At 36.9% G+C, this 18,202-nt stretch overlaps 1 protein-coding gene across 1 annotated transcript in view; it reads left to right on the forward strand.

The window, feature by feature from the left end:
- The window catches only part of TDRD3 (tudor domain containing 3), a 172,922-nt gene that overhangs the window by 85,640 nt on the left and 69,080 nt on the right, over nucleotides 1–18,202 (forward strand). The window contains 2 exon segments of the mRNA XM_043996878.1: nucleotides 2,941–3,097; nucleotides 8,705–8,830. Of these exon segments, the coding sequence (XP_043852813.1) occupies nucleotides 2,941–3,097; nucleotides 8,705–8,830 (283 nt within the window).

The raw sequence follows: 18,202 nt of genomic DNA on the forward strand, positions 1-18,202 counted from the left end.
CTGATATCACTCCCTTTTCTCTTTCAAAAAATTTAGTGCTTTTTTTTAAGGTTCAGATAAGCTATAAAATGTTACCGTAGGAACTTATTTCAGGCCAACAAACATTAAGCATTGCATTAATGTGCTAGGGTACAAAGTTAGATATGATATAGACCCTGCTATCAAGAAGCTGATATTCTCTTAAAATACTATTATAAAATATTTCATAAGTATATCAGTTAGATAAAAATAGAGTGTCTTCTGTGGTTCGAGGGAGAAATGTTATTGCTGACTGACATGGTAAAAGAAGGGCTTGTTGGAAGAGATGGGATTTGATTTAGGCTTTAAAGAATAAGTAAGAATTTATCAGGCAAAAAACATAGTGGGAGAGGTGGAAATGGGGAATTACATAAATTGCATCAACAAAGAGATAGCAGCCCAGTTTAGCTGGAGCATAAATTGCGTAGAGGGGAATAATATGAAATAAGGCTTATATTACCTGATCATGGAGGGCCTTTGAATTCTAGACAAAGGAGTTTGACCTTTACTCAAAGTGCAATAGGGAGAAATTGAGGAATTTTGAATGGAAGTGACATGATTAGATCTGTGCATAAGGAAGATGAATCCGACAGAAGTGTGAAGGACACTTTAGAGTCAGGAGAGCAAAAGTAGGAATACATATTAGGATGATTTTATAGTAGTTCAGGTGAATAATAATGAATGTCTATGGTAAGATAGTGACTGTGGGAGAGGAGAGATGCAAAAAATATTGTGGAGGTATAATTGATAGGACTTTGAACCAAGTATGTATGAGCAATGAAGGAGAGAGAAGAGTCACATCAAACACCAAGATTTAAAATATGGAGACTGGATAAATGGAGGAGTTACTAACAGAAAATCAAGTTGGAGGTGGTGAATCTTTTGGGGACAAAATCATAAATTCAGTTTTGGACATATTTTATATTAAAGTTACCATTGCTTAGTTACTAAAGTATTCAACTTGCTTTAAAATGTGAAGGGTGCTTATAATTTCATATTTAAAAATTATTTTCTAAGTATATTTTAAACGATTACATTTTATTAGGTAGGACTTTACCAGCATTAGTATTGCAAATGACAACACTAAAATAATTTGAGTACCATAGCATGTGTAAAAAAAATCAAAATTTAAAACTTTCAGTTTTCTTTTTGTATATTTCACATAGTATTTATGGTGACAAGTTTTTCCTGATATGCTAGTTATTAGACTGAATGAAACATTTATAGCTTTTACATTTCCTGAATGTAGAATTTACCATAAGGTAAGATACTTTTGTGATATTTATGAATTGTAGAATGAATTTATATTATAGTTCTTACCTACTTTATTTCACTGATCCAGGTATTCTTTTGAAGGTCTTGTAAGGTCTCTCTGTACTTCAGGGATTGTTTAAGAGAAGTACCTACTTGAACTATTATCAATTAATTTTAATAAGTACTTGTGGAACTTAAGAGTCTGGTGAGTTTAAGTCATAAGTGAATTAGGACAACCATATAAAACAGCATTAACCTACAGCCTTAGGATCTACAACCATTAGGCCTAATAGAAGAGTTTGTGGAACTCTAAGACGTTTTTGGAGAAGAAAACAGGAAACATGTTTTGGGGACATTTTGACGTATGTGTTCCCAGAAGCATTACAAATGGTGGTATAAAAGATGGGGGCAGAAAATGGTGCAATGGATAGAGTACCAGTTTTGGAGTCAGGAAGACTCTGACTTGAAACCTGGTCTCAGACATTTACTAGTTGTGTGACCCTAGGCAAGTCACTTAACCTTGTTTGCCTCAGTTTCCTTATCTGTAAAATGAGTTGGAGTTGCAAATAGCAAATCATTCCAGTATCTTTGCCAAGAAAATCCCAAATGGGGTTAAGAAGTGTCACACATGACTGAAAAGCTGCTGAACATTGACAACATAAAAGATGGAGCTAACGTTGGCTTGGGGGTGTATCTTTCTTAGTAGGAAGATCAACAACCAGCAAATAGTTCCTCTCTTTTCTCTTTTGGGAGTGGAGAGGAAAGAAAGAAGAGGACTAAAAATGAGGAGGCTGCCCTTAGGTTGTCCTTGTAATTTAAGAACTTGCTCAGTAGAAGAACTCAGGCTGCTTGAACCCAGTAAGTAGATAAAAGTAAACTACTGCTGTGAACAAACCTGACTGCTGTTGGTTATTGATCCTTATTTTCCTACCCAACTCCCAACCAAAAGTTTTCAGTTCCATTACAACATTTGTGCCCTTCCTGACCTCCATGTTGTGAATTGATAGTGGTTCAAATTGATTATACATAGGGAAATTTCTGTGTGGTCACTGCCTGGAGCAACCTTTATGAATTGTTTTTTCTTTGGTCCAGGAATTTTGGAATGACTGTAATAGAGAAATATGCAATGTGAATCCATGATACAGGCTTGAAAAAAATGTCAGCTGGAATTGATTGCAAGCAAATATGAAGTGGGACAAAATAATGAAAAACAAAGGAATAATAAAATTTGTTGAGTTGTTGGCTTCTGTCTTGTTATAATTGATGCACTGCTATTTTCTGGTGGAATGCTATTATATATAGGATTATTTCCTTTTTAGGCTAGATGAAGAAGTATAAATGATGGTGCATAGATTGCTCATTAAGTAATATTCTACTAATTGTCTATGATATTTTCAAATTAGACATGTTGACATTTTAAAAATTTACTTTTTTGTGTGAAACAAATGTTTAGAAAGTTAAGGCAAAATACCATTTCTTTTTGGTCTTTTTCTTACTATTCTATGAGAATGTTATAGTAAATATTTTATAAATTACTTTCTGTGAATATTTTTTCAGTGTGAAATATAATTTTTCATTAGATATCAGTGTTAAAGTCATACTGTGATTTTTTTATGGAATTGGGATTCTAATTTACTATTACTTCTTTGTATGACTTTTTCATTCTAGGTTGATGAAAAGGCTCTGAAGCACATAACAGAAATGGGTTTCAGTAAAGAAGCATCCAGGCAGGCCCTTATGGATAATGGCAATAACTTAGAAGCAGCATTAAATGTTCTTCTCAACAGCAATAAGCAGAAACCCGTTTTGGGTCCACCAGTAAGAGGTATTATTTCTTAAAGCAATTTATTATTTGTTTTTCAGAAGAATACACCATATTTAAGGAGTTAGAAATTGACTTTTCCTTTCAGTCTCAGAGGATGTGTCATCTTCCTCTTTATTAGTACCCTTGATTTGATCTGTTGGACTGAAACCATATCATCTTCCTACTGGACTATTTCTCAGCCTTGTAGAACTTCCACAGCAACCCCCTGGGATCAGTGACATGTGGGAGTGATGCCTTATTGACCAGTTCTACCTCATGGTTTAACAGCAACACTACCAACGACTGAGATGATAAGTGGTGACTCAGTAGGAGAGGCCTTCTTGGCCCCAGAGTCCTGTCATCTGAAGAGGTCACTGGGTTATTGGCAGGAATGCTAGATTTGAATCTAGGGTTTGAGAAGCACTAGCTCTGTGCATCTTTGGGCCTATTATTCATTCGTAAAATGATGGAATAGGACCTGATATTCTGTAGGGTCTCTTCCAGCTCCGACCGTGACCCATGGCAAATATATCTTGTGTCCACCAGTAGGAAAGGAATAAAAGGAGAGAAATCTATTGGCAAGTAGCAAGAACCCCAAACCCAAACTCAGCAAAAACAGATGATGTAGCTTGTTCTGGAGCTCTATCTTCAGTTTGTCCAGGGAAAAAGAAAGGGTGAGGAAGTCATAATTTCATCATAGGATCATAGCTTTAGAGTTGGAATGGACCCTAGAGGCAGGTACTCCAATCCCCCTACATCATGGTTTACGAGGGAAGAATAGGCTAAGAGGCCAAGTGACTACCCATAGTCATGTAGGTAAGTTGAGAATTGAGTCCTGGGTGTTTGACTCTAAAGCCAGTGTTCTGTCCACTGTACTATTCTGCCTCTCTTAAGACAGTACACCAATCATACGCTCCCCTTTTTTATCCTTTTTACTTGTCAGTTACTATCTTCTTTATATCAAACTTTATATATAAATAAACTTTATAAGTTTATATTGAAATTCACCATTCGACTTTATTCATCTCTACAAATAGGCCTGAGAAGAAGAGCCACTACTTAACTTACCTTTATTTCACATACTTTCTTGTAATGAGGCATTATCTTAACCTACTAGATCCCATCAGCTTTTCCCACAGCCTTAGTCTTATATATTAGTTCCAAATAGGCCAAGTTCCTTTTTTTTTAAATCGTAATACACTATCACTTCTTAATTCCTGGAATATCTTGTTCTTTTTTTTTTTTTTTTGGCGGGCAGTGGGGTTAAGTGACTTGCCCAGGGTCACACAGCTAGTAAGTGTCTGAGGCCGGATTTGAACTCAGGTACTCCTGAATCCAAGGCCGGTGCTTTATCCACTGTGCCACCTAGCTGCCCCAGAATATCTTGTTCTTACTTTTACTCCTTCCCTCATTTGACATCTTCAGTATATTCCTTTTAGCTCCTTCCCTTCTGCCTTCAAACATACCCAGATTTCTCTTATGAAAAAAATAAAAGCTCATGCCTGTTGTCTATTGTAGCTACTGTCCTCTTTTTCTTTCCTTTAACTGCCATACTCCTTAAAAGAATTGATCCGTAGTCTCTGTCTTTATTTCTTCCCTGGCCCTTCCCTTCTTAGCCACTTGTAAATTCTTTTACTTCTCAATTCTATTGAAATCTATCTCTTAAAGCTTCTCCATGACCTTAGATAAGTATATTCCTAGACCTTTTCTCAGTCTTTATTTTTCTTGTTCTCTCTGCAACACTGACACTTGAGCACTCCAATCATTCTTTTTTTTTTTTTTTTTGGTGAGGTAATTGGGGTTAAGTGACTTGCCTTGGGTCACACAGCTAATAATTGTAAAGTGTCTGAGGCTGGATTTGAACTCAGGTCCTCCTGAATCCAGGGCCGGTGCTCTATCCACTGAGCCACCTAGCTGCCCCTCCAATCATTCATTTTTTTTTTTTTAGTGAGGCATTTGGGGTTAAATGACTTGCCCAGGGTCATACAGCTAGTAATTGTAAAGTGTCTGAGGCTGGATTTGAACTCAGGTCCTCCTGACTCCAGGGCCAGTGCTCTATCCACTGCGCCACCTAGCTGCCCCCCCTCCAATCATTCTTAAAACTTGCTCTTTCTTGGGGAAGCTAGGTGGTACAGTGAATTTCACAAGCCCTGGAGTCAGGAGGACCTGAGTTCAAATTTGGCCTCAGATACTTGACTCTTACTAGCTGTGTGACCATGGGCTGGACACTTAATCCCTCTTGCCTTGCAAAGAAACAAATAAACAAACAAAAAAGAAGAGAAACCTTGCTCTTTCCTTACCTGACTTGATCCTGTTCTTTACTAAATTCTCTTTTTATCCCTTTGATTACTCTTTCTCTATGGTCTTTTTCTTATCCCATATTTGGGATTTCCAATAGATTCATTCAGTCCTCTGTCTTTCTCTCTAGCTTTTCTCCCTTAGAAAACTCACATTCTCTCACCTCTGCATTGATGACTCCCATATCCATATATCCAGTTTGCTTCTTTGTGGGGTAGAAAGAAAAGTGTTTTCAGAGGTTATACCAGCAAGGCACAAACTTGGACATATCCTCCCATGCTAGAAAATCAGTGGACTAATATATAAGGCACAGTCTAGATAAATTAAGTTCAGAAAAAAGAAATCAAAATGAATTCTGTAGTTGTTACATACATCTTGAAGGAGTTGCTAGAATTTGAGCGCTGAAACATGAATGACAGGACAAATAAGAGGGAAATAAAAAGGCACCTTTGAAAACATCATTGGGAATCAACACGAAGTGTTTGTGGGACAGTGTGTGGGACAGTATGGGGAACTCACTGACTAAAATAAAATAAGAATGGAAACAGACTTTCTGAATAGTCAATTGTGACTGCTGTAAGGAAGGGGCTAAAATAGTGGGATGAGTCAAAGACGATTCTAAGGTTTCTAGTGCATCTGATAGGAAGAATCATGGTACTGCTGACATCCAGGGAAGTACGGAGAGAGCTGTTTTTAGAGGAAATATTATTGGGTATGCCAAGTTCAAGGGGACAGGATTGTGTTGTTGTTCTTGTTGTTTGTCCTGCATTCTCAAAGAAAACCAGCCTGGCACTCCTTATATAACATTGTGTTTTTAAATAATTATTTTTTTGTTATATCTAAAGCTTCTTGAATCTACGGACGATATGCTTTTTTCTAACTCCTATCCATGATAGATAGGTGTTTTATTAAGCACTTACTGTGTGCTAGGAATGGTGCCAGGCTCTGGAGATATAATTAAGACAATTCCCTGTTCTCAAGAAACTGATATTCTAATTGTGAAAGACAACACAAAAAAAAGGAAGCTGGAAGGCTAGAGGTGATGAATCAGAGTTCCAGGGACATGCCAAGAAGGGTGGCATGGTATGGAAATGGTCAGAAAGTAGCATGGAAGCCTAGCTTGGTACAAGATTAAGCAAAAGCTGTCAAAACCTGGCTTCCTTGGAGCAGATTGCCAGGTTCTAGTGAGAGGGAGATGAGGTTGATGGCCAGAGTTAAGACAGTATGGTGAAAGAAACGGAAAGGGATGTGGAGGCCTGGTCTAGAACTAATGAATTACTTATGGATGGACATTCCTAGAACACCTTGGAGATGTAAAAGACAAGTGCTTAAATAAAATTAGACAATTTTAGTTTTGCCTCAAAAGAACTCTACTTCTCTGTTCATTGCTTTGAATATCTTATTTTTCTTTTGTAAAGAATAAAGTTGTTTGAATGGAATCCATTCTTAACTGTCCATACTGATACAAGTGACCAATGATGTGTTTAATTCAAAATTCTTTCATCTTTGTCTTTACAATATGCTTTTTGTATGTATTAAAATATAAGCATGTCAGACATTCTGGAAAACCATTAAATTAAATAATGAAACTCTCCTGTAAAGACCTAGCCAAGAAAAAACTGTTCAACTTCTTTATGTTATCCTCAGTGTTTTCCAGCTACATGCTGGAATTGAATGCTAACAAATAATCAATTAAAAATTAAATACACTTCTAAATATGCACATTTAATATATGTATTTTTATGTCTGTTAAACTATCGAGCTTTCAAGTTTGCTGAAAATTCCCTTGTATTGCCTTTATATAAGAATAACACCCAGTGATCATCTGAAATCAAAGCATGCTGAAATGTGAATGCCTAAATATTATTGTCTTCATTGCATAATCCTTATATTCTCTAATTTCCGCTTATTCCACATTTTACAAATATGAATTTCTTATCTTTTAGGTTAAATTATATTAATATATTAAACATTATAAATGTTCATGTTCACTCATTTAGTATATTTATTTATCCTTAATGATAGTCATATATTTAAAAAAAATAGGGGCGGCTAGGTGGCGCAGTGGATAGAGCACCGGCCCTGGAGTCAGGAGTACCTGGGTTCAAATCCGGCCTCAGACCCTTAACACTTACTAGCCATGTGACCTTGGGCAAGTCACTTAACCCCAATTGCCTCACTAAAAAAAAAAAATAATAATAATAATAATAATAAAAAAATAAAGATACTTACACAATTTCAATAAGGTAAGTTATTTCAGTGTCTATAAGTAATCAGTTGGGGCAGCTAGGTGGAGCAGTGGATAGAGCACTGGTCCTGGAGTCAGGAGGACCTGAGTTCAAATCCAGCCTCAGACACTTGACACTTACTAGTTGTGTGACCTTGGGCAAGTCACTTAACCCTCATTGCCCAACAAAAAAAAAACAACCCAAAATATAAGTAATCAGTTGAGTTGAACATGGAAACATTGTCAGAACTGGTATGGGGATGATAAAGACTAGATATTTTGAAGAACTCTGGCATTTGCTCTGGGTTTATTTTCAGGAATCTGGAGCTGCCTGTGAATACTTTGGTAAAGTCAGTGCCCCATAGCAAGTACCTTGAAAATTTAATTATTATTGAAAAACTTTGTCGCAGAATTTATTGATTTAGGTTACAGTTTAGATTTTAAAACTCTGAAGGATAGGGCCCTTATCCTAAAGCCTGCTATCTTCTTTCATATTTTGGTTAGTTGTCATCACTCTTGTAATGATCTGATTTTAGTTTAATGTGGTCAGATCTAATTATCTTATGTTTAGTTTAGAACAGTAAATTGCACTCTATTCTTTTTCTTGTAATCTCTATTATAATGGATATAGTAAGCATGGGTTATTCTTGTAACTGGCTAGCATTAATATTAAAAATATGTGTACCACCACCCAACCTCAGATTCCTAACTGTACCATTGACTTCCATGAAAAAGAAACATATGGATGAGGGGAGGATAATTTATTAATATACATGTGTGTGTGTGTGTATATATATATATATACACACACACACACACACACATATATACTGAATATATAAACATATGTGTGTGTGTGTGTACATATGCACACATAAATGTAAATAAGTAGAGAAGAACACTCTTTTTTCTGAGTATCATTTGTGGGGAAGATGTTCCTAGGGGAAAAAATGCCTTTCTTAGACACCAAGAAAGAATCTACTAGGTATGCTATCTTGCTTGTAGATAATAGTGGAGGTGAAACATTCTCTTAAAACAATTCAGTTTTCTTAGTTTTTATATGTTTTTCATGATTTAAAAACCATCTTTTTAAAAATCTATAGGCAAAGGAAAAGGCAGGGGACGAGGAAGATGTGAAGATGAAGAGGAATTAGGAAATTCCAGGCCATCCGCACCCAGCACGTTATTTGATTTCTTGGAGTCGAAAATGGGGTCTTTAAACATGGAAGGTAGGCATAATTTAAAATTAAAAATTTCAAATCACACCTTTTAGGGGATTATTCAAACAAGGATATTTTAAAGAAACCCAATTATATATAACCATATTCTAGCAATTTTCATGGATATGTGTGGGCAGCCTACTAGTGAATGATTGTTTCTGTACTTTGGTATGCTGGTCTCCAGAAAGGAGATATAGCCTGTTACTGGGACTGTCCATCCTTTATGCTGTTCCAGCATGGTAAAACCTTTTAGACTTTGCCCTGTACTTCACAGAAATAAATTGAGGCCATTCCCTGAGATTTTTTCTTCCTTCCTCATATCACATCATTCAGACATTTTCCCCACCTATCTCCTTCTAACTCCTATCTCATATGAAGCGATGGCCCTTCTCTTTGTCAAGACAATTCCATCTACATGTTCCCTTGCTCTCATCCCCTACCATCCTATCCAACAGATTGCCTCCATTATTGTCCTCGTCCTGTTTCTAAATTTCACTCTTTCTTTCTACTGATTCCTTTCCTTATGCCTTTGAACATGTTCATGTGTCCCTCATCCTTTAACCTTCACTTGTTTCTACTGTTCCTATTAGCTACCATCTTATAACTTTAATTTCCTTTGTAGCTAAACTTTCTCAAGGAGAAAGTCATCTACACAGGTGCTTCTCCTTCTCCTTTCACTCACTTGTAAACTCTCTGTACTCTAGGCCCAGACTTCATCACTCACCTGTAATTTCTCTCTTTAAAGTTATCAGTGATCTCTTAGTTGGCCCATTTTAATGATCATTTCTCATCCCTTTTAATCTTTGACAGTATTGATCTCTGTTTTTTCCAAATGTTCTCTTCTTTCTAGGGTTTCATGAATATTTACTTTCCTCTTTTTTTCTACCTGTTTAATCGCTTCTTTTCTTATATCCTCATTGAGATGTTTCTTATGGCTCTGGAAGAACATTGGTAATAATGAAATCAGCTATATAGAGTTGGTACCTGAATCCTTTGTATAATGATCTCATCAGTTCCAAAGGATTTAGTTATTATCTCTCTACAGATAGTTTTCAGATTGCCTCTCCTGTACTTAAGTCATGTATTCCCTACTGCCTTTTGAACATCTCCAAATGGTTATCCTGTGGGATTTCAAATTCAGTATATCCAAAGCAAAACTCATTAATTACCCCTTCCCTTCTTCCCTCCCCTAACAACCCCCTCTTGTGATCTTTATTATTGTCAAAGTCATCACAATCTTCGTAGTGACACAGGCTCACAGTCTCAGTGTTATACTCAACTCCTCCTTCAAAATCACCCCACATACCCAATTTGTTGCCAAATCTTGTCTCTATCTTCATTACATCTCTCATATGTCCCTTTTACTTACAGAGCACTGTGAGGGCCAAAATTTGATAAACGAAGAGTTATTTGGGTGACTTGCCTTAATATTGGGGTCCCAGAAATATGAGGGATTCTTTTAGCTTTAATCTCCCCTTTGAACTTTCTTTTTTTTATATTCCTCCTAGGCCAATAAGAAAAGGAGCCTCTGAGCTTTAGTTCATAAAGGATCAGGTTTTATTACTTGGGAATTAATTAAACCACAAAGGTGAAACCAATTAAGGAAATAAGGAAGTAGAAATACAGATAGATAGTCTTCACTCTAAGCTTAGCCTATGCAATCCCAGAGCATTCCCAATTAAGCTAATTCAAAGGAATTTAGGGTTTTTCATAATTAAAACTCACCAACCCTGGTCAGTCTACAGTTACTCGTTAGAACAGCAGTTGCCCGAAACAGAGCAAAAAACACATGCCACTGCCAGGTCCAAGTTGCCACCAGACTGCTTCTCCAGGCCGAAAGAGTGAGAGCTTTTGAACATGCTCCACCTATAGGAAGTTGCCTCCCTTCCGGTGGTGTTCAGTTTTTCCTCCCCTGAAAGGGGAGGTCCTTCTCAGTAGCATATGTAATCTCGGGGTGGGCCAGGTGTGGCCCCTCCCAAATGATTCAGTTAAAACTTTCGATATTAATCTTTACCACAAATAATTGTTACCACAGTGGCCACCCTAGTATAGGCCCACATCACCTTCTCACCTATTGGTCCCCCAGCCTTAAGTATTTCTACAGCTGCCAAAGTGATTTTCACAGAGTAAAAATCTGTTTGTCACAACCCCATCCCTCCCCACCTCTCCTATTACCTCCAGAATCAAGTAAAAAGTCCTCTGTTTGGCATTTATGTTTAGCGTTAGGTTCCTGGCACACGGATGGTCTCCTAACTCCCTTAATTGGCTGTCTTCCATGTCTGGAATTCTCTCCTTCCTCTCCTCTTGAAATTTTTCAAGATTCAATTCAAATTCCATCTTCTGCAGAAGTCATTCCTTGGTCATTGTTTCTTCCTCTGCCCACCTCTCAAAAAACCTACTTCTAATGCCTTCCCTCTGAGTTTACTCTCCATTTATATTGTATATATTTTATATGTAGTTATATTGTCTCCCCATTAAGAATATAAACTCCTTGAAGGCAGGAGCAGCGTTTTTGCCTTTCTGTGTCCCCAGCACTTAGCACAGTGCCTGGTACATAGTAAGTATTTAATAAATACTTGTTGTATGTATATATGTGTGTATGTATGTACCTATGTATGTTGTCTTCAAGAATTCAAGGTCACTTTTATGTCTGTGCATGCTCTTCAAACAAAATGTTTTCATTACATTACACAGAAGGATTCTGAAAATGTCATTGAGATGCTTTTCTTCATGAATAGATATTATAAAACTAATGTCACCTTAATAAAGTCTTACCTAGATCTTGTTGAAATCACTCTTGCCTAGGGGTTCTTAACCTTTTTTTGTGTGTTATGGTCCCCTCTGCCAATTTGGTAAAGTCTATGAACTCCTTCTCATAATAATGTGTTTAAGCGCATAAAGTAAAACACATAGGATTACAAAAGTGAAAAATGACATTACAGTTATCAGAATGTTGAAAAAACACACAAATATGCTTCTTAATTTCAAAAAAAATTCCCAATGATTTTATTGGAAATTTTTTTTTTCCTAGGCGGTACACAGAAAATTCTTTTACAGCATTTACCCATAAACACTCCTGGGTTGGGCCAAGGATGGAATTTGCCTAAATTGCTATCTTCTGTAGTACCAGGTTAGGACTTCTCAATCTGAGTAGCAGGGTAACAAGTTGTGGTTGTTTAGTTCTCACTCAGGGAGGAGCCAGAACGTCGTTAGTTATTGTAGAATGTGGACTCAGTTACCAAGGATACAGGTTTCTGAGAAAATTGTGCAGAAACAGGAGGAAGCATATTCAGATCAGAAGTAGAAGCTTTCACCAAAGTTCAATATATAAAAAAACAACAACTGTGAATTTGAAAAAGTCAGGAGGACGAAATACTACTCTTATTCATTAAGAATTTGTGATCTTGGGGCAGCTAGGTGGCGCAGTGGACAAAGCACTGGTCTTGGATTCAGGAGGACCTGAGTTCAAATCCAGCCTCAGACACTTGACACCAGCTGTGTGACCCTGGGCAAGTCACTTAACCCTCATTGCCCCGTAAAAAACAAAACAAAACAAACCCCAACAACAAACAAGCAAAAAAAATAAACAACAAAAAAAAGAATTTATGATCATTCAAGTTGAGGCTGGTTTATTACACTTTCAACATCGGTCTTGTCTCCAGAAACTAAAAGTCACTTGGATTTCTGAGCTTCTTAGAAGTTTCTTGTCCTTCTTCCCCTGTAGTCTCAGCACTGCCTCAGCAGCTATAGTTAGTGGGCACTAAGTCTTTCCTTTTTATTAAATACAAATAAGATATAGGCAAATTAAAGTTTTTAAAGAACTTTAATTTTTAAAAGAACTATCAGTGTGAAGGTTGTTGCTTAGCTAGAATAAGAACACTGAACTGTGAGGTTGCCTTTGAAAAGGCAGCATGCATGTCATGTTGGATAGCCAATAATTTGGGGGGGGGTTTGGATTATTTTAACATTTTGATTACAATTGTTGAAAATTATGATTTATAAAGAGCTTGTTGCAGATGGAAGTAAGTCCTCTCTGATTTGATTTCCAAAGCAACAGCAGGGATTGTATCAAGTTGAATGCCAATTGTTGTGTAAATAAACTAATTCCTGAGGTCACGTGATCTACCAGCAGGTCTGATAATTTAATGAATTTTGAAGTAGTGATGACTGAACAGTATTTCAAGATATCTGCATCAACCACAATGTGATGAAAATACCTGTGATCTCTATTGGTGACAAAAATCACAATTGTTGCTAAAACTGCTGTACTTTTTTGCCTATCTTCATAATTGAAAAAAATTGATAAATTTAATTTGCAAATTAGTGAAAACAAAAATGTCATTTTCTTCCCACCCAAGTTTATGTGTCCTCTGAAATCTATCCATAGTCTCCTTGGGGAGTCCCTAGATACCAAATTAATAATCCCTGCTCTAGTCTCTGGCATCTTTGGATTCTACCCAAATGATCATCTTAATCAGCCTTACTCGGGTTCTGAAGCTAGGGCATAGCTGGGGCAGTGGCTTATCGTGCAGTGCTACTTAAGGTCATTTTTCTAATCTTATGGCTCCTTTTGGGGAGATATAGTAGCCTTACTGTTCCATTATTCCTCAGAGTAAGTTGTCATTTCAAAAGGGAGCGTCAATAGATGTTGGTTCTTACTGGTTTTAGTAGGCAGGCATGAATTCTGGCTGAATTGTCTTCATTCTCCTCATCCCTTTTTTTGACTAGCTAGTAGTACATTCCTATGTGGTCAGGAAATAGGTTGCAGCCATAAAAATAATAGTCTTTTGAAAGGATAAACCACCACAGTAGTCCAAGTACACCAGTCTCTCAGGAAGATGGAGGCTAGTAGGAAGTATAAATATGGTTTCAGCATTTCATTTTATCTTTTTATTAAACCTTCTTGTTGTTCAGTCATTTCAGTCACGTCAGAGTCTTTGACCCTATTTAGGGTTTTCTTGGCAAAGATACTGGAGTGCTTTGCCATTTCCTTCTCCAGCTCATTTTACAGATGAGGAACTAAGGCAAACAGGATTAAGTGACTTGGCCAGGGTCACATAGCTAAGAAGTATCTGAAGCTAGGTTTGCACTCAGGAAGATTCTTTTTTACTTCAGACTTAGCAGTCTATCCACTGTTCCACCTAGCTACCCCCTTTTTCTTCTTCTTCTTTTTTTTTTTTTTTGTGGTGAGGCAATTGGGGTTAAATGACTTGCCTAGGGTCACATAGCTAGTAAATGTTAAGTGTCTGAGGCCAGAATTGAACTCAGGTCCTCCTGGCTCCAGGGCTGGTGCTCTATCCATTGTGCCACCTAGCTGCCCTGCTACCCCCTTTTATTAAACCTTTCTTTATATAAAAAAGAAATGATATACCTGACTAATACCTTAGGTCAGTGGGTCCAGTTTCCTAGTGCCCTAGTTGGAAGGGTTGATTAGAGGCCAAAAGAGGAAAAAAAAATCCAATTTGTGTTTAAGGCTTATCTTAAAAGTAGAGGTTGGATCAGGTAAAACCACAGCTAATATAAATTAATATAGCTAATATTGTATAGTAGGACATAGATCCAACTTGGAGAAAGGAGGTGGCTTATGGTCAACCTGTCATAAGGTAAAAAAAGACGTCACTTTCCTGTCCTCCCTGCCCAGGCATGATCCCCAGTGGGGTATGCATGGGATCTGTATAGTTTGGCATACTAGTATCTTTAGCTAACTATGCCTCTCACTGTTAGATACCATTCCTACACTTTCATGACATCTTGGTCAGCTAGTCCTGATGGGGATTTAAAGAAACAGAGAGTTAGTAGTATGCAAACCACCTGAGGAAAACACAAAAAAATCATTCAGAGGTGTATGCTTTTGCTGTATTTCCAACTTTGGGTCCTATTCTTGGTGTGGCCCTTGGAAATGAAGATGCTTGATTTTCAGAAAAGGTAAGTTGGGAGCATATACTTTAGGTTCAGTGGGATTTTATAGAGAGGTAAACAAGACAAAGAGAATTGTAAATGTACCAGTGTAAGGTAAGCAGACCCCAAGACTCTTTTGAATATGTTGGTCATGAATAGGTCAAATAAGGGTACACACAGGCCTTAGTAGAATTCCTTTGGTCTCAGGAACTATCCTCATGGATTAATTGGACATTCTAGTTATTTCTATCTGCATGCCCTTTCTCATGGTGGAGGAGACCCAGTCTAAGAAGCCTGCCTTCATCTTGTAAGTGGAACCCAATCCTGTATCCAGAAGAGATATACTCTATTGTTTTCAGAAAACATATATTCACTGTATACAACATTTAAAAATCATAACAAATTGAAGAAGTTTTGGTACGCAGATGGGATTTTTGCTAATTTCACAAAGCACGGGTGCTTAAGAGTACATACTACTTTGATTCGTTATGACAAATATAGACTTAAAAATAAGATTGTATGTATATATATGTGTGTATGTGGGTGCATATGTGCTCACCCACCCACACACCCACACACACACACAAACACACAAGTATTTTTAACTTTCTCCTAAGTTTTGAGTCCCACTCCTACCCTGTTTCTCCATTCGCCCCAACTAAGATTTCTTTGATATTTGTTCTATTTCATAACCTCACTTCAGTTTCATTAGAAGTTTACATTTTATTAAGGGACCATATCATATTAAAATAATTTTTTTTGGTTAAATCTTTGATTCCCTCTTTTTTTTGTTTATTTCTCCTCACTCTTCCTCTACCCCACCCCCCAATTCATTCATTTAATTCTTGCTTCTGCCCTAATGGTGGCTACTTAGCTATTTTATAGGTCCATATAATATAGGATCTCTGAGAATCATAGTTAGACTTCTTTAGTTTCTTCAGTTTTATTCCCACAAAAATCCCTGCCTCTGAACTTCTTTTTGTTACCTTTCTTTTTCCCATGAAGAAATCTCAGTTCTATTACCAGGATTCTTGTTGTTTAAGTTTGATGTTGGGATGACTTAAGGCACTTGCATTGTCATTGAACAGTTAACAAAAGGAGGTTTACTTTGCCCTTACATAATAAGGATAAGCAACAAGCATACAATGATATTTAGCTTCTCTAGACTTGGCCCCCCACCTCTCTGTATGGAAGCATGTTTGGTTTTCAGGGTAGGTGATAGGGAATGACATGGTGACTCATGCAATGTTCAGAAATCCACCAAGTCAGAGGACACTAGACTCCATTAGCTGACATTTTTTATACCCTTTGATAAATGGAAAGCTGAGTCAGGGAAGTCAGGCCTGGATACATCTTAGTAAGCCAGAGACAACTTTGTCTTCTTTTAGGTAATGCTGGTCCTGTCACATCCTACTTAAGTTATCTTACTATTTATTATGACTGTGATCTTGCCTAAACCCCCAGCCCATTTGATCAAATAACATTGATAATGAAGCTGAGAATAGGGACTATGTTACAACTTCTGTGCCAGCTGTACTACAGTTTCCCCAAGAAGTCCTTGTATATAGAATTAAATAGTCTCAAAAATGCCAACACATTGAAAACAATGTCAAAGTTTATTAAAACTACTTAGGATTATAGATGTATTTCAGTACAGTTGCTTTATAAATATACCATAAGCCTAAACTAACATCTTTATTAAATCAATTGACTTCTAAATAGGCAGGAAGTTGTGACCACATTTGTTAAGAACTTTTGTTTTAGGGGGGCAGCAATGGATAAAGCACCGGCCCTAGATTCAGGAGTACCTGAGTTCAAATCTGGCTTCAGACACTTGACACTTACTAGTTGTGTGACCCTGGGCAAGTCACTTAACCCTCATTGCCCTGGGGGAAAAGGAACTTTTGTTTTAATAAAATTTTTATTTCTAAAATAGTAGCATATATTACTGTATAGAATTTTATTTGAAACAGGACAAAATCCTGTTATGTAACATTACCGATTTATTGAACAAATTCACTTGATGAATGAATGACTTTCCCAGGTTATTTTAATCTGTAATATTAAATCAAGTTTTAGACAGTTGTATATTTCTTTGTAACATTTCTATAATTAGAGTGGCAACTGACACTATAAATTCTGAAACCTACTCTTCCTAGTACTTCTGAGGTTTTCATTTACTACAAAAACCCATCCAAAATGCATGTTGTAGGGATAAACAGAACCAGTAATTGTGTAAACACTCAGAGCACTCATCTCTACTGCATGTTTTGGCAAGTTTTATCCTCTGCTTTGTTGGAGCTAAGGCATCATTTGTGGTCATCAGAGTGGATCTCTGCCAGTCTGGGAGCTATTTTCTGTGTGCCTACCAGCCAAAAAAGTCACTCATGATAAGAGCGTTGTCTGTCACCTTTTCTACTATGTTTAGTCATTTCTAGAAATAAACATTTTAGATCATTGACACAGCATACATTTGTTAATACTTGTTGATTCATGAATGAGGGGAAAAGGTAATGCTCTAATCACTTCACTATTTATAACTTTGGACACCTGTTATCTACCTGCAGATCCTTCTATTCACTGTGTTGATTGACAGTCATTTATGTCCTTGGAAAATCTGCCAAAATTATATGAAGGATATAGAAATTCTGAATATTCTGAGAATAAGAGTTTTTGGTTTTGAAAGTGTTAAATTTGTATGGTTTTAAAACTTGGTGGGAAGGGGACGTAAACATTTTGGGGGCCTCAGTTCCTTCAGAAAAGAAGTCGAAATCATTCTTTTATTGACAAACATCTCTTTTGCCAGATTAGTGGAGTTTCACTGTCTTGTTCTGTCCTAGTCTCACAGGTACTCTCTGACTGGACATACTGGCCTGGGTTTTTCTTTCCTTCCTTTCTCTTAGACTTCTTGAGAGGTGGAAGTATATAGTCAATTTTTAAGTGCAAATAGGAAAGCTTTTGATACTGATTTGGGAAATGCAAATTATTATAGCAAGGATGAAACAGAATTATATCAAAGAAGCATTAATGAATGTTTAATTGCCTGTCACTGCTGAACACTACAGAAACTACATGCTTTATTGAGGATGTACTTGCATGGAAACAAAATCCAAAGAATAAGAGGAACAAAATTTTACATTTATTTTCTTTTGATAGTCAGCAACATCGATTAACCTTATGTGCAGAACAATATGTTCAGTGTAATGGGGAAAGGGAGAGGCAGAATCATAGACCTTGCCTTAAAGAAGTTTGCAGTGCAGTTGACTTGGTAGGTCATAGACATTAAAAAGGCAGAAGAACATATGCTCATAAACTGCCTTTTCCTATTAAGTGTAAACATGTCTCTGTTAACTAAAGGCTTTTAATATCCTCACTACCCTCTTCTGGATATTCTCCAGTTTTATTCTAAAATGTGATGCCTAAAACTGAACACATTATTCCAGATAGGAACTGATCTTGAAGGAGCACATCAGGACTAATTAC

The sequence above is a fragment of the Dromiciops gliroides genome, chromosome 3 (assembly GCF_019393635.1).
Source record: "Dromiciops gliroides isolate mDroGli1 chromosome 3, mDroGli1.pri, whole genome shotgun sequence".
Classification (NCBI taxonomy): domain Eukaryota; kingdom Metazoa; phylum Chordata; class Mammalia; order Microbiotheria; family Microbiotheriidae; genus Dromiciops; species Dromiciops gliroides.